This window comes from Ceratotherium simum, chromosome 2 (genome assembly GCF_057802395.1).
Source record: "Ceratotherium simum simum isolate JZ-2026a chromosome 2, ASM5780239v1, whole genome shotgun sequence".
NCBI classification, from domain to species: domain Eukaryota; kingdom Metazoa; phylum Chordata; class Mammalia; order Perissodactyla; family Rhinocerotidae; genus Ceratotherium; species Ceratotherium simum.
The window spans coordinates 37696195-37718777 of record NC_141901.1 but is presented as its reverse complement, the minus strand read 5'-3'; the positions used below and the strand labels follow the sequence as shown (position 1 = coordinate 37718777).

The window sequence follows — 22583 nt, the reverse complement described above, 5'->3', positions numbered from 1 at the left end:
GTGAATATCTAGAATTCTATACTCAATGAAAATATCCCTAAAAACTGAATATAAATACTTCTTTTTAGACAAAGAAAAACTGAAATAATTTGTTACTATACAAGAAAATGCTGAAGGGCATTCTTTAGGGAGAAGGCAAACTATTACAAAGGCATAGAAAAACTGATTATGACATTGGAAGTCAGTATAGAGGTGATGTTTAGGGATGAGAGATGGAGTAATTTTGGGAGTGGCATAAGGAGTCTTCTGTGGTGCTAGTGATATTCTACTTCTCGACTTGAATTGCATAATGCAGGTGTGTTCTCTTGGAGATAATTCAATGATCTTTATAATTACCTATTGTGTACTTTTTGAATACTCATCATACTTCAGCAAAAAGTTTAAGAAAAGATAGAAGGTGTTGAAACATTTATTGTATACAAATTTTTTCAATTGGTGAAAAAATAACTAGGTTTTGGTTGCTTTCTTAAAAACCTCATATGTATTTTTTTTTTCTTTTTAATTTTTTGTTTATTGCAGTAACATTGGTTTATAACATTGTAAAAATTTCAGGTGTACATCATTATACTTCTATTTCTGCATAGATTACATCATGTTCACCACCAAAATACTAATTACAACCCATCACCACACACATGTACCGAATTATCCCTTTCACCCTCCTCCCTCCCCCCTTCCCCTCTGGTAACCACCAATCCAATCTCTGTCCCTATGTGTTTGTTTATTGTTGTTATTATCTACTACTTAATGAAGGAAATCATACGGTATTTGACCTTCTCCCTCTGACTTATTTCACTTTGCATTATACCCTCAATGTCCATCCACGTTGTCACAAATGGCTGGATTTCATCGTTTCTTATGGCTGAGTAGTATTCCATTGTGTATATATACCACAGCTTCTTTATCCATTTGTCCCTTGATGGGCACTTAGGTTGCTTCCAAGTCTTGGCTATTGTGAATAACGCTGCAATGAACACAGGGGTGCATGTACCTTTGCAAATTGGTGTTTTCAAGTTCTTTGGATAAATACCCAACAGTGGAATAGCTGGATCATATGGTAGTTCTATCCTTGATTTTTTGAGGAATCTACATATTGTTTTCCATAGTGGCTGCACCAGTTTGCACTCCCACCAGCAGTGTATGAGAATTCCCTTCTCTCCACATCCTCTCCAACACATGTTGTTTCCTGTCTTGTTAATTATAGCCATTCTGACAGGCGTGAGGTGATATCTCATTGTAGTTTTGATTTGCATTTCCCTGATAGTTAATGATTTTGAACATCTTTTCATGTGTCTGTTGGCCATCTGTATATCTTCTTTGGAGAAATGTCTGTTCAGGTCTTTTGCCCATTTTTTAATTGGAAAAACCTCATATGTATTATTATTATTATTACTTAAAAATTTTTTAGGGATAAAAATCATGTGATGAATGAGAATGAGTAAAAGATAAGCAGAGTTATCATATGTTAACAGGCAAAAGAAGTGAAAACTCCTTAATAATACTTGAATACAAAATAGTATTCGAAAATGAAATATGATTAAATTATATAATTACAAATGCTGTGGGACTCTGACTATATGAAAATTTTGACGTGCTGTAAATGAACACCTAATAGACTATGTAAATAAAAACAAATATGAACACACACCACACCAAAGAAAGTTAAAGTTGAAGCAGAGGTAGAGAATATCAAGTTGTTCCAATCCAGTCATTTCACAATGGGGGAAACTGAGACCTAGAGTGTTAATCAATGCATTCTAGTAAGTGGTCCATCTAGGATTGTATCCTCACCCTCAGGATGGGACTGTCTTCACTGTTGGAGACATGAGAGGGAGGAGGACACAGAACAGAGGCAGGGACTGCTTCTGGAAGCCAGAAAGGAGAGAATAATTGGAAGAAGTGCTGACTGGGATATGAAAGGTCCAGTAAAAGGCAGTGCTTGTGGGAAGCAGTGCAATTTCTCAAATACGGAAGTGAGCAGAGGGTGAGGTTTCCGCTGGCAGAGAGGGGGATGATGGAGTCTGAAATTGTGTGGGGTGGAGACATAAAATCAGAGTTCTGAGGAGCGGTTTCTCTCTTGGGGGACAAAAATCATGGACTGAGGTGAAATTGGAGAGTGCCAGTTAAGAGCTCAGGCAAAGATGAATATGAGGATGCCCTTGGCCTGAGCACCCATGGGGCAAACAGAGGGAGCCTGGGGAGGGTTAGTGACAGAGGAAGAGCACTGGGCTCCCCCAGGATACCCAGGACCCATTTTTCAGGCTGGATTCTAATCATAGGATGTCCCACCCAACTCAGATTATTCTTTTGCAATTGTGTGTATCTAGACAGCACATATAACCACCTCCTTCTCTTCTCATTGCTTGTTATATAAATTTCAGATTCTTGAATCTATGTTCACGTGTATTTACCAGTACAAATAGTCTGTCAGTTTCCCTTCTCATGGAGCCCACTCCCTTCTACCTCTCCTACTGTTTTTTGGGGGGATTGAGCTGGATGAGCCTTTGTGTGTTAAATTGACGACCTTAGGAATTTGGTTTATTCTTCATGATTTAACTGAAATATTTTAATCATGAAGTTGACATGGTCAGGTTAATATTTTATGTAGCAATTCTGCAGCAGTGCTAAATAGATATGGAGAAGATTTGGATTGCAATGTACAGCTAAGGGATTGTGGCAGTAATCTAGGTCACACATGATGAAAGCAGAACTAAATGTCAGTGAGGTTAGAGAGGAAGAGGCAAGTTTTACAAATTATGGAGAGAAATGACCTGGTAACAAGGTGACTATGGGGAGTCAAGGAGAAGTAAGTTTCCAAAGAATGTAGGTTTCTAGGTTTCTGTTTGGATGGTTGGATGGGTATAGCCATGTCATGGGATGGGGCTGTTACCTACTCTTCTCGTTCCTCCAAAGGAGAATTTTCCCTAAATTCTTTTTGTTTCTTTCCTCACTCCTTATTCTTTCCCAAGAAAATAGAGTGAAGTATCTCATTGGTGAGTCCAGGAGAGAAACTGGGTATGTAATATGTCTCAATAACTTCTTCCCACCCTTTACCTCTGGAGCCAACTTGCTCTCAGAAGTGTCAACCTTAATCTCCTCCTCCATGCCCTGACTCTCATACGATGGGGAGGTTTAGGGGTTTTCCAGCGTTGCCTTGACTCAGTGGGTGAATTTGTCTGCTCAGGCTGGCATAACAAAATACCACAATCTAGGTGGCTTAAACCACAGTTTATTTTTTCACAATTCTTGAGACTAGAAGTCCAAGCCAATTTGGTTTTTGATGAAGGCTCTCTTCTTGGCTCACAGATGGCTACCTTCTTGATAGGTCCTCACATGACCTTTCCTCTGTGCGAGTATGGAGAGAAACAGAGAGAGAGGAGAGTGCTCACTCTCTAGTGTCTCTTCTTATAAGGCCCCACTCTTAGGACCTCATTTAGCTTTAATTACTTTCTTAGAGGCCTCATCTCCAAATGCAAATATACTGGGGAGTAGGACTTCAACATGTGAATTTTGGGGGGACACAAATAATCAGTTTACAACAGTGAGTTCAATACTAGTAACATTACTTGGATTGCACACTTAAGGGATTTGCTCTAGAAGCTTTATCAGAAGTAAAGTTGACAGTTTGATCCATCTATCTTATGTTCTATATCTTTATCTCATTTGATTCCAAATTCAGGAGGTGGGAAAGGATACTACTTACCAGGTTCTATAATATTAATCAGTGTTGCTAGGTTGTGTTGCAGTTTATAAATAAACTTGAGAATCTTAGAGGCTAAACACAACACAGTTTACTTCTCATGGAGGCAAACTCCATGTAGATCAGGCAGCCCTTCTCTGTCTTGTAGCTTTTCTGTCTCGAACAGGTGTCCTTCAAGCTGGCACTGCAGGGCAAGATGATCAGATGGGATATTTCATATGGTCAGGCTTTGAGGCGGCTTACATCTCCAGCATGATACACTTTATTGCCCAGAACTCAGTCACATGACCCTAACCCAATTACAAGGGAGTAGGAAGATTGTGTTTTTCCTATAGGCCCACAGGGAAAAAAATGTAATAAACATAAAGCATCGCATCTGCCAATAGCTTCCTAAAACCACAAACTACGAGTTTGCCATTGAGAAGATTTGGGCAAAAATGAGATCTGGGGCTTATGAGTGATTTGTATGGGGCTTAAACCATGTATTGTTCGTGGAAGAATTTGCAGCTCATAGAAATTGCCAAATATCTGTGACCACAACAGAAAGAGCTGACTGAGTGTAACTTCCAGCCTCATTATTAATGTTGATAAATCTGAAAGGGAAATAATGCTACAAATGGGCTTTTAAGTGACTATTCCCCTGCATTCAGTGAATTATTTAAAGTTATTAAAGGGATATTATAATAATGAACATATGACCTGAATCTTAAAAACATTTTGTGTTCACGTATTCTCACACATTAGCCAGTCAGTATCATTGACAAATCACCAACTGCATCTCAAATGGACTACTTAAATTCAAGTGTTAACAAATGCTACCCTTTTTTGACACAGTATTTTTATCAGATCACAAAATTTAATTTCAACACAGATTTTTAACATCTTCTATTGTATGTATCGTCTTGAAAAGCCGCATTTTTCTGACAACTATAATCCAACACAGTTGTACACTGCACAACAGTTTAGCCCTCAGGTTGAAAAGCATGCTGCTCTTCTAAGATTTCAAATTGTGGATACCTGAAGTGTTAGGCAGTCAAAATGCCTCCCTAGAGAATATTGTTCTGAACAAGCATGGAGGCAGAGTTGAGTGGAGAAACTGGAAGAATTGTGATCTGTTAAAACAAGCAGAACCTGGGGAAACCATGTCGTTTCTGTTTTTTATTTTAGAGATGAGAGGCAAGTCCCAGAGAGGTGAAGTGACTTTCCAATGTCAGGCACAACTTTGTCCATGGCAGTTGAGGAGGGGAAGTAGACAGGATGAAGGTTAGTGTAAGAAAAGCAGCTGGAATCCAGACAGGAGGGGTCAGAGCTGGAGGGGAAGTGAGAGATCAGGCAGGAGGCCCAAGGTCAAGGGAAGCGGCAGATTCTCTTTGCTGCAGCCAGTGGTTGGTGGGGAGGATTGTCTGTTGGCGGAAGAAGGAAGTCAGAATAGAGACACTGAGGGCTAAGTTTGCTGAGAACGGAGAGAAAGAAAAGAACATCTGCAAAAGACATGCTGTTTCTGCAACTTGCATCACTAGCTGTTCTTCTCTCGGGCAGCGACAATGCAGATGGTAAGAACATCTGTGAGCTTCCCAGTTGGGTAGATCTGGGTAGAGTTTGGTGGACTTTCCCAAGACGGATTTGGATTTTAAGGATACCACAATGCTTACAATGTGAGCATTCCTGTCTCCAGGTCCAGTTTATTCTTTTGAAGATTGATGGTAGAGCATGGGGTCCTGTGTTAGGAAAGTGTCATTGTTAAGCTAGACATAGCATATCTCTCTCTCTAGTGACTGGTTCACTTTCCATCTTCTCTCTTTCCTGCTTACTTCTTTTTTTCCTTAAACTACATGACGTTCTACCACTCATAGTCGTCCAGGAACACATCTTGTTTCATGTGATCCAGATCTCATCCTTTGCCAACCAATCCTGGGCACAAATTCAGTGTTCAGGTTGGCTGGATGAGTTGCAGACTCATGGCTGGGACAGTGAATCAGGCACAATAATTTTCCTGCACACCTGGTCCAAGAGCAACTTCAGCAATGAGGAGTTTATAGTCCTGGAGCTGCTGTTTCGTGTCTACCTCATTCGATTAACTCAGGAGATTCAAGACTACGCCAGTCAATTGCAGTTCGAATGTAAGTTCAATTCACTCATTTAAGGGAATCCTTCAGAAGGTTCTTCTATTTCTGGGGAACATTCTCACATCTTTCTGAACCATTTCCCATTATTCCCATCCCACCATAAAAATCTTCATGCGTAAACTTTTTGGGGGTTATTCTAGACATTGACTCCTCAAGATTTCCTAGACTCTGGCTGCTTCTGGACTTTTTCTTCTTGCGCTTTTTTATCTTTCCCCAGTGGTCTATATTCTGTGGCCTAAAACCCAGAATCATGCAATTATCACACTCTGTGCTTGACTCCCTTAAAATACGATCTCTTCCTCAATTTAATTTATTCAAAAGTCTATGTCCATAGTCCAACAACTATTATGACCCATTTCATGCACCCTGGAATGCTGTACTCCCACTTCCCTTGCATGGGTTTCTCTCCCACTTCCTCTAACCTGTATTATGTGCCTCACTCATCATTTCTCCCCAACTTCTTCAAATCAAACTCTTAATTCTTGGCATTTATCCCTTATGCTCCCTTCCCCATCCCACCAATTCTTCTCTTCCTTGTTCCTGATAAAATACATCTTTGGCTCACTCTCACACCCATATAAAACCTTCTTGTTCCACTTTTTAAAAAGGCCCTACGTTCCTATATCATTCCTCTCATTTTTTCCTGAATCTCTCAGGAAATCTCTCCTCCCTTCTGTTTCCCAGATCCCTTTGAATTACAGGTGACAGCTGGTTGTGAGCTGCATTCTAGAAACACCACAAAAAGCTTCTTGCAGGTTGCTTATCAAGGAACAGATTTCCTGAGTTTCCAAAACATGTCATGGGTACCATCTCCAGAGGGTGAGATCAGGGCCCAGAGGGCCTGTGATCTAATCAATCAGTATGAAGGCATCAAGGAAACAGTGTCTAAGCTCATCAGAAACATCTGCCCGCGATTTGCCTGGGGTCTCCTCGATGCAGGGAAGATGTATCTCCAGAGGCAAGGTTAGTTCAGCCCCTTCCTCCAAGATTTTTCTATACAAGTCTTGCCCCTTCCCGTGATTCTCTTCAAAGTTAGGACAAGAAAGAGTTCAAGAAGGAGAGTTCAAGAACATTGTGGCTGAAATGTTCCTAGAGGAGGATAATACATGCATAATAATTTGGATTATGTGTCCCTAAGCTGTGTGTTACAGTCTTCATCTGAAGACCTTTCATGCCCTCTGCAGTGAAGCCAGAGGCCTGGCTGTCTGGTAGCCCCATCCTTGGGTCTAGCCAGCTGTTGCTGGTTTGTCACGTCTCTGGATTCTACCCAAAGCCTATTTGGGTGATGTGGATGCGGGGTGAACGGGAACAGCCAGGCATTCAGCGAGGTGACGTCCTGCCCAATGTTGATGGGACATGGTATCTTCGGGTGATCTTGAATGTGGAGGCTGAGGAGGCAGCTGGCCTGTTTTGCCAAGTGAGGCACAGCAGTCTAGGAGACCAGGACATCATTCTCTACTGGGGTAAGTAAGACTAGATCTTTAAGTGTGAAAAGGTGATTCTTGAGCCTAGAGGATAGGGCAGAGGAAAATTTCATGATGCCAGAACTAAATGAGAGAGATATCAGGAAGGAATGAATAGAGATGATTCCAGGAATGTAGTTTTGGAACATGAGGGACATTCAGATGTAAGAGATTTGGGGGGAGATGAGGAACCCTTCCCTGAGCAAAGATGGGAATAGAGTGACTAAAAAGGATGATTGATGGGACTCATACCCAATGCACATGTTAAAGTAGGGAAAGTAGGCTCTCTCCTCTGAGCCCAGAGAGCACTTCAAATGTACTCTGCTACACGTACACATCACTTGTTACCCTGCGTTACAGTTACTTAGTTCTTTCTTCCCCTTCCAATATTTATTTTGGGAATAAATATTGAGACAAATTTTGGGACAACAATCATGACAAAGCTGCCTTTCCTGCATGTAATATGTGCTCAGTGAAAATCGAACCAAAACAAACAAACCTAATGAAGTAGAATGAATTAGGATGAAGTAGAATTAGAAGTGGGTTTAAAATGACATCTATATGTCTCTCCAATATTCATAGGACATCACCTTTCCTTGAACTGGATCCCACTGGCAGTGATAGCACCTCTAATACTTCTGATGGTCCTTGCATTATGGTTTAAGAAGCACCGGTGCGTTCTTTCTATTTCCTCCTCTCTTCCCAATTTCTTATTTCATATCCCATTTGTACCTCTCTTAACTTTTGTCTCTTGACCATTCTCCCTTATTGTCAATCAGTACCTCCAACTTATCCAGAGTTTCTCCCCATTTTTCTTGCTTCACAGCTCATATCAAGTCATCTCTTGGGATTCCTCACCATGCTGCCCCCATTGCAATGAGAAATAAACAGCTCAGGATCCTAGGACAACAGAGTAATGCCATCCTTTCTACTCTCCATTTAAATTTTTTTTCTGTTTCTGCTTTATAACCATTTGTTAATATAAACTAGTTTAATTTCTGTAACTCAGTATGAAATGCCTTCCTTGTAATCTCCATTTGTTCAATAGTACTCAATGGTCAAAGCATATTTCTGATGTCACATCCTCTAAAGGTCTTCCCTGATCCATAAGTGGGAAACAGTCTCTCTCTCCTCTGAGCCCAGAGAGCACTTCAAATGTACTCTGCTACACGTACACATCACTTGTTACCCTGCGTTACAGTTACTTAGTTCTTTCTTCCCCTTCCAATATTTATTTTGGGAATAAATATTGAGACAAATTTTGGGACAACAATCATGACAAAGCTGCCTTTCCTGCATGTAATATGTGCTCAGTGAAAATCGAACCAAAACAAACAAACCTAATCCGAGTTGGATTAACTGTAATGTTGATAGTCTTTTCCCATTATATTAATTCCTGACATTGTTGTAGTATTTGAAATATTGATGTTTCCCTTCATGCTTCAATTTTTTTACTTGGTCAGGAAATTCCACACTCCTTTAGCTCTCTTGTTTTCTCCCAAAACTCTTAAAGAAAAATGCAGCTTTGCCCCTCACCACACTTATTTTCTAAATACAGAGAACCAACTCTTTCCAAACTTTTTCCAAATATAAAGAGAGAAAGAGTATGCAGGCTATGCATTAAGGGTAGTGGGGCAGATGGGTCACTGAACGGTTAAGAAAAAGGAGCAAGAGAGCTCATGATTAGGGTGGGATCAAGACAGGGGATATATATGGAAGACTCCCCCAAAGGGCAGTGCTATCCAATACCTTTCACTAGACTTTGGTTCCTCTAGGTATCATTTGTTAATTCAAGTAATATTTGTTAAGCACTGAATATGAGACAGGTACATACAGCTTGTAAACTGGTGGGGGAGAAAATGACCCAGATTGTATCCACTTGCTTGAGTTGCAATGTTTACCACTTCAGTATGTCCATGTCCTATTTACTGGTTACATTTTTTGTTTCTTTTTAAAAATTTTGAATCAACTTTATGGATGTATAATTTACATACAATAAAATACGGCTATTTTAAGTGTACAGTTCCATCCATTTTGACAAATGTTTACACCCATGTAAGCGCAACCACAATGAAGATATAGAACATTTCTGTTATCCCAATACCCCTCATACATATTTGTGGTTAAACCCACTGCATCTTTGCAATTACTGATACGCTTTATGCTAGTTAAGCTTAGAGTTATCTTTTCTATAATTTGATTAATTTGGAATAAACTGTATGTCCTCTTGTATTTGGTGTGGTTTTCTTTTCACCTAGCATTTAGTTATGTCATTCGTGTTGCTTATCAGTGTACCAGTAGTCTATGCCTTTTTATTGCTCCATAGAATTTTGTGTATGAATATACTATATATATATATTTTGTCCATCAACTTTTTGATGGACATTTGGTTTGCTTCTAGTTTGAGGCTCTTCAAATAAAGTTGTCATCTGTTTTGTTCATTTTGCTTCTGTGGTTTTGTTTGTTTTTTGTTCAGTTTTTCACCTTGACTAATTCTGTAGATTCTGGCTGCCCTGTAGTTTGCAGCCACTGATGTCTCTGCTCTTTTTTCCTAAATATAAGACTCTTTTCTTTCCTTCCTTCCTTCCTTCTTCCCTCCCACTCTCCCTCTCTCTCCCTCTGTCTCCCTCTCTCTTTCAGTATATCTCTTTCTCTCTTACTCCCTTCCTCTGCTTCCTCCACATCTTTCTTTCTCTTTCCTGGCTTCCTAGGGAGTCACACCTAAATCAGTACAACTTAGTGGTAGCCAGTGATTAGTCAGAGGTTGTGCCTTTACACCTTAAATCAGTAAGGTTTCCAGCTTTTGCTGAGAGGATCTGAGAGGATTGGTGCACACATTTACCAAACAGTTTACAAATCTGCCCTGGCTTCTACTTTTTCTTCGTGCAAAGTTTCACATTTGGCCGGGGATAAAACAGGTAACTGTAGTCCTCTTTGGTCTGTCCTTAGTATATGTGCAGGCTTCCAAACCTCAGGGAATAAGTGGGAGCTTATCAAAGTCCTCTATGTCTGTCTCATTTCCTAGATGTCTTTATTAGGTTTTGGCTGGTCTCTTCTTTGCCTCAACCAGCGTTGTAGCCTCAGGCAGCTGTAATATTGACCTTTGATGTTTGCCACCAATTGCTATTGTTTTCTACAACCTCCCTGGACATGTGGGCTCTCTATGGAGTTCCAAATCTCCTGTACCCTTCTGGCGACAGCAAGACTGCTAGTCCTCAGCCTATGGCATCACCAAGCCAGGAGAAGGATGAGAGCAGGTCCAAGTTAAATCGTCCCCAGTGCTTTTGCTGAGGTTCAGGTAGTTCTTCTTGAACAAGCACTTCTCAACCTGTTGTATGCCTTTGGTCATTTTTCAGAATTCTGAAATGGTTTATTTTGAAAATTTTGTCCAGTATTATCATCGATATTTGGGGAAAGGATTTCCTGAGCTTCTTGCTCTGCCATTCTGGATGTCCTGCTCCATATAGACATTTTGTAACATTATAAATCAAACAGAGTTTCATTTCCTAAAAATTGAAAACAAAATGCAACAATGAGCATAACCACTTATCAAGTTGGTGACATACCACAAGTCAGGGACTATTTCAAGCAACTTTAAAGCATAACAATTTATTTATTTTTAAAGGTGCAGTTTAGTAACAGTAAGTACACTCACATTTTTCTGCAGCCAATCTCTAGAGCTCTTTTCTTCTTGGAAAACCAAAACTCTATACCCATTAAACATCTCCCCGTTCCCTGCTCCCCCAGGCCCTGGCAACCACCACTCTATTTTCTGTCTATATAAATTTGACTACCCTAAGTACCTCATATAAGTGAAATTATCAGTATTTGTCTTTTTGTGACTGGCTTATTTCACTTAGCATAATGTCCTCCTGGTTCATCTGTGTTGTAGCACATGTCAGAATTTCCTTCCTTTTTAACGCTGAATAATATTGCATTGTATATAAATATATATATGGGAGGCCGTATAGACATTTTGTTTATTCATTCGTCTGTCAATGGACACTTGAGTTGAGTCCACCTTTTGGCTATTGTGAATAACACTGCTATGAACATGGGTGTACAAATATCTTTTATATAGAGTTATTTTTCGCTTATGTTCTTAACAGGTCATATCAGAATATCCCATGAGCTCTTATCCTGTCTCCTTTTTCATTTGGAATAAGGACCCAGAAGCCCAGAAGCTCAAGTTGTCAGCCCAGGAATCAATCTCATCGTATTTCACCAAATAATCATCATATTTGATCAAACCAGAGTTCCCATAGGTTGTAAGATAAATCATAATTTATATACTAGCAGAAAAATAATTAAAAACTGCAAATTTATTATGAGACGGTATCAACAGTAGGATCCACCTAGATTTTATACACATGAGATATGAGAAAGAATGTGTCTGAGAATAAATGAAATATGGTATAAGACTTAACAGTGATATTCCTTTGGCTTCCTATTTTAAAACTTTTTTTCCTGCTTCTGTTGAAATATCATTTGTCAAAGTAAGCTAACCATAATTATGCTGGGATAATTGTGTTTGCAGAAATGCTGAGCATTATTTTTTTGTGTGAGGAAGATCAGCCCTGAGCTAACATCTGCCAATCCTTCTCTTTTTGCTGAGGAAGACTGGCCTTGGGCTAACATCCATGCCCATCTTCCTCCACTTTATATGGGACACCGCCACAGCATGGCTTGACAAGCAGTGCGTCCGTGCGCGCCCGGGATCCGAACCAGTGAACCCCGGGCCGCAGCAGCGGAGCACGTGCACTTAACTTCTTGCACCACCGGGCCAGCCCTTGGAGATGCTGAGCATTTTTAATGTAATTTCTCTGTCTCTGCCTGGGTGACTTGGTTACCAGAAGGGAAGGGGGCGAAACGGATGACTGGGCACATGTGTATGGTGATGGATGGTAATTACACTTTTGGTGATGAACACTTTTTAGGCTATACAGAAGTCGAAATATAATGATGTGCATCTGAAATTTATATAATGTTATAAACCAATGTTACCTCAAAAAAAAAAAAAAAAAAAACAACCCAAGAGATAACCCTATGAGCAGCAGCAAAGCATTGTCTGATATAGTGCAGGAAGGTGAAAGGATGGCACAAAAAGACTGAGCAGTGTTCCGTTCTGCTGTACACAGGGTTGCTGGGAGTTGGAATAGACTCCATGGCACTAACAAAGGAAATGGCTGAAAATATAGCTTTCTCTCCTTTCCATTAGCATAGCTGGTTCCTTCTCCAGAATTCATCAAACTCCACCTCATCTTATAGAGGAGGCCTGCAATTGTATGCTTGACTGCACCCTCTGTTACATTCTAGAGCCCTGATTAGTCTGTGTCTCTTGGAGCGTGGACCATGAATCAGCAGCAGCAGTAGTACCTGTGAGCTTGTTAGAAAAAGAAATTTTCAGCGCCCCCCCGCAGACCTATTGAAACAGAAAATCTCGGAATGTGAACCAGAAATCTGTTTTAACAAGCCTTTTTACCAGATCTTGGAAATTTGTTCTCTCTCTCATTTGTCCTTTCTCTCTCTCATCTTGACGAGGGTTTATCAATTTTATAAATTTTTCAAAAACTAACTTTCGGCTTTGTTGGTTCTTTCTTTGGTCATATCATTTTCTTTATTATTTCCTTCCTTCTACTTTCTTTGCATTTAATTTGTTATATAAGGATTCTGATCACCCAATTCCAATGTGTGGGGGAAGATGTTTCCCCAAAGATCCAACAAGAAATTCTCTGGACACCAGCTGAGTGTCTTACAATTCATCTCAATTCTGGCACTATCTACCTGGAGATAGTACCAGATTCCACAGGTTAAGGATTCAGTCCTAAAAGACTACTCTCCCCGCTTCAGACACCAATTGCAAGTTCAGGTTATTAGCTATGTTCTGACCACCAGGTTATAGATCAGAGGTTCCCATGACCTCCTCCTTGGGTTCAATTAATTTGGTAGAATGGCTCACAAAACTCAGAGAAACATTTTACTTACTAGATCATCGGTTTATTATAAAAGGATATAACTCAGGAACAGCCAGATGGAAGAGATGCATAGGGCAAGGTGAGGCAAAAGGGTGCAGAGCTTCCGTGCTCTCTCCAAGCTAACACTTCCCTGAAGTTTGACCTGGAAGCTCTCTGAACCCCATCCTTTTGGGTTTTTGTTGAGGCTTTATTATATAGGCATGGTTGATTAATTTGTTGGCCATTGCCCATTGAGTCAACCTCCAGTCCCTTTCCCCTTCCCAGAGGTCAGGGTGGGTGGGACTGAAAGTTCTAACCCTCTAATTATGTGGTTTGGTTCCCCTGACAACCAGCTTCCATCCTTAGGTTATCTAGAGCCTTTCAGAAAGTCACCTCATTAACATAACAACACACACATTGATTGCTCTAAACACTTAGAAAATTTCAAGGGTTTTAGGAGCTCTGTGCCAGAAATGAGGACAAAGACCAAATATATATTTCTTAGTATAAATCATAATATCACATTATGTTTCTAATTTCTTGATATAGATGCTTAAACAATTTATATTCAGCCATTATTTTCCCATATGTGCTTTTAATGCCAGAAATTTCCTTTAAGCCTGGCTTTAGCTGCCTATCAAAAAGTTTCACATGCTGCATTGCCTTTGTCCATTCAAAATATTTCCTGGGGCCAGCCCGGTGGCACAAGCTGTTAAGTGCGCTCGCTCTGCTGCGGTGGCCAGGGGTTCGCCAGTTCGGATCCCGGTAGTGCACTGACGCACTGCTTGTCAGGCCATGCTGTGGCGGCATACCATATAAAGTGGAGGAAGATGGGCACGAATGTTAGCCCAGGGCCAGTCTTCATCAGCAAAAAAAGAGGTGGATTGGCAGATGTGAACACAGGGCTGATCTTCCTCACCAAAAAAAAAAAAAAAAATTTCCTAATGATCATTATGACACATTAGTTATTTAGAATTTGTATTTCTGAATTCTAAGACATAGAAGACTGTATACTTATATTTTCATCATTGATTTTTAGCTTAATTCCACTTAGAAAAACATTTTGTATAGTTTTAAACTTTTGAAATTTATTCACATTGTTTCATGGAAAAGCATATCATTTTTGTTTAGCTTTGTTGAGGTATGATTGATTTTGCACACATTTAATGTTTACCTCTTGATGAGTTTGGACATATGCATGCACCCATGATACCGTTACCACAACCAACGTACTAAACATAGCCATCTATCATCTCTGCAAATTTCTTTGTGTTCTTGTGTGTGTGTTTTTGTTTGGTAAGACCAATTAACATTAGATTTATCCTGTCAGCATATTTTAAAGTGCACAATACCATATTGTTAACTATAGGTACTATGTACAGTAGATCTCTAGAACTTATTTATCTTGCATAACAGAAATTGTATATATATTAAAAAACAATTTCCCATTTCCTCCTCCACTAGCTTCTGGCAACCACCATTCTATTCTCTGCTTCTATAAATTTGATTATTTTATATACTTCATATAAGTGGAGTCATGCAGTGTTTGTCCTTCTGTGACTAGCTTATTTCACTTAACATCATGTCTTCTAGGTTCATCCATGTTGTTGCAAATTGCAGGATTTTCTTCTTTTCTTAAGGCTGAATAATATTCTATTGTATGTATATATCACATTTTCTTTATCTTTCATTTGAATAGATTTTTAATGTGTAATTTAGAAGAATACATATTTTTCCTGTTGGTAAATTTTTAAATTCTAAACATATCATTTAAGTCTTGCTTATTAATCATGTTGTTCAAATCTTATACATACTTGATGATTTGGTTTTCTATCACTCAGAGAGATACATCAAAAAACTCCATCATTATACATTTTTTAAATATTTCCTTTTGTCATCAGGTTTTGCTTTATAATTTTTGAGAATATATTCCTACATGTGTAAATGTTTAGAAATGTTATCTCTTCTTTGTGATGCATTTCCTTCTTTATATCTAAGAATGCTTCCCAGCCTTAAAGGCTACTTTGTGATAACTTAGTATAGCTGTACCAGCTTCCTTTTGGTTAGTGTTTTCATAGTGTATCTTTTCCATTGTTTTATTTTTAAAGCTTCTGTTTACATACATGTATGATATTTCTCTTGTGAGCATAATATAATTGTTTTCCATTCAGTTTTACAATCTTTGTCTTTTAATTACTTAGTTTACTTATCTTCAGTACAATTATTGATATTTTGGCTTTAAATCTACCATTCACCACCTTACTATAGCTTCCCTCTTTTCCTCTCCCTTTTATATTCCTTCCCCTCCCTGACTTTATGCTTGTTTTTAGGATTCAGTATTTTTAATTATACCATTTTACCATTTACTAGCTTATTTATTTCATGGTCTTTTAGTATTCTTTTATTGGTTATCCTAGAAACATTAACATTCATCCTAAGTTTGTTAAATTCTACTATAAATTAGTATTTTACCACTTCATGCTAGTGCAATGATCCTAGAACACTTTAATTCCATTTATCCTTCTCCTAACTTATATGCTACAGTTGCCATACATTTTAATTTATTTTATATAGTAAATTTAACATTTTAAACAAATTCAAAGTTAAATTTATTTAATATGGTAAATATTTATTTTGATTTATTTACCTTGTTCATTGCTCAACTTCGCAGTTAGCATTGGGGGCTAGCAATATCGGTTGCCTTTAATCAAATCAAGAATTGCAATTATTCAATTTTTTTCTCTTGTCTATTTCTGATTTACTTTTACTCTGGCAGTGTAGGGCTTTTGAATGTAAAGATTTTAGGGTTTTGACCTAAAGCCTGTGGTGTTCACTAGGGCTTCTCTTCTTATGTAGACCCCAAATTCCAATTTTTGTCTCCTTAATCCCATGACTCTGTGGAAGGTTCTGCTAAGCCTTTTGGCTCCTCAGGCACCACTTTTGGCAGATGCTTGTGGGTGAAGGAAATGTGGTGCCACATGCTGGGTTTCACCCCTCAGGACTTCCCTCCTTTCCTGGATCATGGCCCTCTAATTGCTCACTGTCTTGACAATTCTCATATTTTCAAATAGATATTTTTCAAAATCTCTCTTTACTAACTGTTCTCAGCAGGATATTTTTTCTTAAACAATCTAATCCATCATCACCATAAGAGAAATTCCAGTGTTATTTTAAAAGTCAATAAAATTGGTTAGGGTCATGACTTTGAAATTTTAAAGATTTACGAATCAGGGAAGCAGATGGAAACTGATAAATCCATGACATTAGCACATTCAGACATAATTACAAAGGAGACATTATTGTTTCCTCAAGTTACAGAAATCCTCTGGGAAGATGATGATAATGATGATGGTGGTGGTGATGGTTCTAATGATGCTAGGAGCTTATAAGTTTTAAATGTTTTTTGTGTTCTTTTTTCACATTCCTCATTTCACCCTCACAATAACCCCATGAGGAAGATAACGTAATTGTTCTCGTTTCACAGATGTGGATGCCACCACTCAGAATTGTGCAATTTGTTCAAGTTATATCCACTTATTATTAGGCAAGATGGCCTAAGAATACTCTTGTTTCAATTCATTTTTTTTTTTTTTTTTGGTGACTCTTGGGGAAAAGAAGAACTTAGAATGTTTTTCATGTATTATTGGAACAGGGATAGAGATGACATGAGAGCCTGAAGGTGGGCCTCAACTAGGAGAACCAATTTACAAGGAAAAGTTGGAGAAATGGATGGCAGAGACTCAAGTAGTCAGTGACATAGTTGGGAGAAGGGGTGATAGCAGGTCTTAAAAATCCTAGTAAAACCCAAAGTATAAAATAAATATACATGAGCCCACACAAATATAATAAATGATGAATAAATTTTAAAAATGGGGGAAAAGAGATAAATCTTCCTCACAGAAGAATTCCTATTATCTATGTAGATACTCCTCTTCCAGCAAGTGGAGCTTCATCCCCTGCCCTTGAATGTGGGCTGGACTTAGTGTCTTACTTCCAATGAAAAGAGTGTGAAGAGGTAAATAGTAACTTTACAGTGAAACAACCTGGCAGGCACAACCTTAACCAAGTGATCAAGGTTAACATTACCGGTCATGAGTCATGTTGATATCACGTACCCTTAATATGACGTGATGAGAAGGGCATGCCGCTCTGTGGTATTTTTCCCTGAAATCCCCAAACTAATTGTGAGAGAAACCTCAGACAAACCCAAAGTGAGTGAAATTCTATAATATATCTGACCAGTACTCTTCAAAATTATCAAGGCCATGCAAGCAGGGAATGACTGAGAAGCTGTCACAGATCAGAGAAGACTAAGGAGACATAACTAAATGCAGTATGATACCCTGGATTGTAACTTTGAAGAGAAAATAGAAATTAATGGGAAAATTGGTGAAATCTGAATAAATCCGTACTTTAGTTAAGGATAATGTACCAATGTTAGCTTCTTAGTTTTGGCAAATTTACCACAGTTATGTAGGATGTTAACTTTAGGAGAAACTAGGTCAAAGTTATATGGGAACTCTCTATACTATCTTTGCATTTTTTCCTTAAATCTAAAATTATTCTGAAATAAAATATTTGTTTTTGAGCCAGCCCTGACAGCCTACTGGTTAAAGTTTGGTGCTCTCACTGCTTCGGTGGCCCAGGCCGGTTCTTGGTTGCAGAACCACACCACTCATCTGTCAGTAGCCATGCTGTGGCAGCAGCTCACATAGAACAACTAGAAAGACCTACAACTAGAACATTTAACTATATACTGGGGCTTCGGGGAGGAAAAAAAAAGAGGAAGATTGGCAACAGATGTTAGGGCTAACTTTGTCTGGCAAAAAAATGAAAATTATTTAAAAAAAAATCCTAGTAAAGTCTAAAAACAAACAAACAAAAAAGGCCAGAGTTCCTAAAGTATATTAACTGATAAAATGACTTACACAGGGATGTGCCACATGAAGTTGCACTTTTTCTGAGGGCATACACTCTATGATATAAAGTAAGATCAACTTAAAGAAAAAATTCCTCGAGTATGAGCAGTAGAAAGAAAAAAGTTAATTAAAAATAGATGGACAAAATATTGAATTAAGTGGAATGAAAAATATTAAAGCTGAAATTCAGTATTAAATTTAGTATTTAGTATTAAATCTTTTATTAAATATTTAAATATTTGTCACTGGGAGTCTTCACAAACCTAATGAGAACTGTCAACTCTCCTGGCAGGAGATGATCAGAGAAGCGGCACTCAGGGTGAGCAGAAACCAGCTGGAGGCAATGGCCACTCCATCTTCTGCTACACTTCACTAATAGTGTAAGGGATAAAGAACAGTAATCTTTAGCCACGGAATATAAGATATCACGGACTGGGTAGTAGGGATGGAGAGGGTAGGATGTCGCGGTAATGGAGCCTCCAGACTCTCCAAATGAAGCACTGCAGTCTCCATGCAAGTACGTAAGGGGTTCCAGGTTGGGCTGAGCAGTGTCTGTCTTCAGGATTCAGACACGAGGGGAAGGCCTGGCTGATTCATGGACTGGACACATTTGAATCATGGAAAGCCATAGGGATGTGGATAAAAACTAAAAGTTATTATTTTCAGTTTAAAGACTAAGACTACGCTTTCCAAATTAAAATTAAGTTAAATACCGGACAGCACAAAACAGAGCATTTTCATCATGCAGATAGTTCTATTAGACAGTACTAGTCTAAGATGTGGTTAGCATAACTTAAAAATCCTTAAGCTACATAACAAAAATGTAACTAAAAGTGGGGAGAAAGACAGGGTTTCCATTTGAATTTGGCACTTTGAGGGCCTCAGAGCGTACTGTACTAGTTTGGAGCATGTGGACCCAGTTCATGTCAATAGCATGACTGTAAAGGGCATGACATGCAATGACTGAGGGCAGAGGAAACAGGGCCGAGGAACTTGCATACAGGTTTTCAAAAAGTGGGAGCTAAATGGACTTTTTAGTGAGTTTATGGAAGAATCCTAAAGATGCTCTTTGAAATAATTTAAGACTTTGGGGGATCTGAAGATAATCCAATAGGAGCTAAGAGCAATGATCAGAGCACTGTGAGTTAATACTGCCAAAGAGACCTTTTTGTATCCTTTTACTAGGGTTATCTGGGACAACATTGGCTTCATAAATTCACATGACTAGAACTGCTATCTAAAGGGAAATCTCTTTGAAAAAGAAGGATACTTCGGACAGAAAATGTCACTGAGCTTTCGAGTTAGATTAGGAAGGAAAAGAGCTGGAATATATAAACCTACTGGAAATTAACCATAGGAAGGAGTCTTCCAACTCTGCTGTGTAGGCAGAGTTGGAAGATTACACAATTGCTAAGTGGATGAATGAGGCTTAGAAAAGGCCTAGTTGTGTGATCAAGTAGAACAGTCTGGGCACTTCTTTTTCCCGTACCTGTGAAGAAAGAGAAACACGTTCAAATTGAAAGACGAGATTTTATTACATAAAACTTTGGTTGGCTATTGAATGTTTGTAGAAATAATAGAAGTTGCTGTTATTTTATAATTTCTGTTAATATTGTATTAAGTTGGCATTGTTTATTCTAATATCATTAAAGTTGTAAATCAGACTTCTTTGAAGGGAATATGGGAAGGTCACTAAGTGATTATAGAGTTTTCAATAGTAGCACATTGAACATTTTCTTACATTTATACAAATATACTCAAAAATATTTTAAGTCAATTCTAGGTGATCCCCCCAGCACCCACAGTTATTTTCTTAGCTTAAGAAGATTACTTTGTCTATAGTGACATCTTGTAATATGTTTCCAGTGAATTATTCAGTCTTGGCAAGAAGGTTAACAAAAAGGGATCTGTGAATGTGACTGTGGGACAACCCCACAGAAAAGCATAGGAGGGGGAATTTCTTCTTAAAAGAGACCTGGTCACAGACAGTAAATATTTTTACTCAAAAATGGTGGTTGGGCACTAATAAATTTTGTTGCGCAAGGAGGAAACAATTATACAATGTTGTGTACCAAAAATTAAAATTAGTGTGAGATATTTTTTCCTTGGGCATTTATCTTCTGCGTGATTTTAATTTAGAAGTAAATCTCATTAATGATTTGTTAATTATCTTTGAGTTGTTACCAGAAATTTATTTCTGCTTTGCTCAGTTCTTTGCAGAGACTTGCAAATTCAGTAACCTCAAAATCAAAAACTGATGTGTGGTTATTTTCACCTGTATAACAGTGCAATTTCTTGTGGAATAATGAAATTATTTTCTTCGCTAACTTATTTTTGCTTTATTTTATTTTGTAACAGATTCTAAAAGTCTTCAACCAGTACAGTTACTTGTAGAATTGATGTTTAGCATAGGTCATTCCAATATTTTGACTATATATTATGTTTTTTGTAGGTTAGTGTATATTCTCTTCAATATCTACTGTTGTCTACAGTTCATAACGGTATTATGAAACCAAGGTAGATTTACAGAGCAATTTATAGCTTAAAGTGTATTTTGTAGAAAAGAAGAAGTATTCAAAATAAATAATCTAGACATTCACTCAAGAAGCAAATAAAAGAACCATAAAATAAATCCAAAAGTGTAGAAGAAAAGAAATCAATATAAAGTCTGTATTATTAAAATTGAAATTAAAACAAATCATATAATAGAAATTATCCAATGAGCCACAAACTGTTTTCTTGAAAACATTCATAAAATATAAAAGTAAACTCTAGAAGGATTGATAAAAAAGATAATGCACACACACAAAAAATTAGGATTTAAAAAGTAGGTGTTAATGGATCTAGTAAAGAGTTAAAGTTAATAAAAGAAGACTACATAACTTTATTTTAGGTGATTTGAAGTCAAAATGAGATGGAAAATTTTATTGAAAATTATAAATGACTAAAATAAGACTTAAAGGAAGAATAAACCCTAAGTATACCAGTTACTATAAAAATTGATACTGATGGCAAATTTATAACTAATCTAACAGGTCCTAGGCTTTTATGTGATAGTCAGTTTCAAGATACATAAAAAGATGGAAAATGAGTGAATTCATTTTATGAGGCTAGAATATCACAACACAAGAACTGAGCAACCTGACAAGAATACTTAAACCAAGCAAATAAATAAACCAAACACCCAACAGCCATTATCCAACTTCACTCAGGAATTGAAGTAAATTCAGACATACTATGTGCAGTTTCTACCAGGAGTGTAAGAATAATTAAACATTAGAAAATCCACGGGCCGGCCCCGTGGCTTGGTGGTTAAGTGAGTGCGCTCCGCTGCTGGCGACCCGAGTTCGGATCCCGGGCTCCCACCGGCGCACTGCTTCTCCGGCCATGCTGAGGCCGCGTCCCACATACAGCAACTAGAAGGATGTGCAGCCATGACACACAACTATCTACTGGGGCTTTGGGGGGAAAAAATAAATAAATAAAATCTTTAAAAAAAAAAAAAAAAAAAAGAAAATCCATTAATGTAGTTGTCTATATTAACAGATTAAAGTGGATAAATGAACCATCTGATCATCTCACTACATGCTTCATAAAACTCTCAGTAAAATTAAACATACATCAATGAAAAAACTTCTTGCCAATTTTGGAATAAAAGGGAGCTTTCTTAGTATGATTTAGTTTAACTATAACCAACATAGAGCAAATATACCTAATAACAAAAATTTAGAAGATTTGTCATTAAAATTAAGAACAAGACAGGGTGTCTGCTGTTGCCATTACTATTCAAAGTGGACTAAAGTGGTACTTTCTAGTCGCGTTTAAAAATAAAGAGTATAAAGAAAGATGAAATTGTCATTATTTGCAGATGACATGATTTTCTTTATAGAACAGATTAAATACAAAATTAACTTAAAAAGAAATTCTTTTCTTTAAAAAGAAAAGAATTCAGCAATTTAGCTGGATAAAAATCAACATGCTAAACAAATACAATATTAAAGTACAAAATTTTCCATTGAGCCCCACTTATCCAAAATGATATCCAGCAAAAACAAAACAAAATTAACAGAAAAACATTTTATTGGCAGAAAAACAAGATAAGTTGTTTATGACATATGTAGATGTGCAATGAATGCAAGTGTTACATTTTCATTAATTTATTCCTTTTATTTATTATTTTTACTGTTTTTAGTGCTATTGTGACTGCCTGAAATGTTTCTTCATTTATTTAGATCTTTAATTTCTCTTAGCAATCTTTTTTAGTTTTCAGTGTGCATGTCTTGCATTTCTTTTATTAAATTTGTTCCTATGTATTTTATTCTTTTTGAGGCTTTTATGAATGAAATTGCTTTTCTAATTTCATTTTTATATTATTTATTTTTAGTATATAGAACATAATTGCTTTTGTTATATTTATCTTG

At 37.7% G+C, this 22583-nt stretch overlaps 1 protein-coding gene across 3 annotated transcripts; it reads left to right on the top strand.

Annotated features, from left to right (window-relative positions):
- The first annotated feature begins 5022 nt into the window (after window positions 1-5022).
- LOC101408882 (T-cell surface glycoprotein CD1c) lies at window positions 5023-11710 on the top strand. Of its 3 annotated transcripts, XM_087441137.1 has the most exons (7): window positions 5023-5253; window positions 5554-5820; window positions 6511-6789; window positions 7011-7289; window positions 7872-7962; window positions 8116-8202; window positions 11399-11710. In XM_087441137.1, the coding sequence occupies exons 1-6, from the start codon at window positions 5193-5195 to the stop codon at window positions 8174-8176; spliced, it is 1038 nt and encodes a 345-aa protein (XP_087297263.1). In that variant the 5' UTR covers window positions 5023-5192; the 3' UTR covers window positions 8177-8202; window positions 11399-11710. The 3 variants fall into 3 exon arrangements, with proteins under 3 accessions (XP_087297263.1, XP_087297265.1, XP_087297254.1); XM_087441139.1 differs by lacking the exon at window positions 11399-11710 and having other exon boundaries at window positions 5628-5820; window positions 8116-9521; XM_087441128.1 differs by lacking the exon at window positions 11399-11710 and having other exon boundaries at window positions 8116-9521.
- The last annotated feature ends 10873 nt before the right edge of the window (window positions 11711-22583 follow it).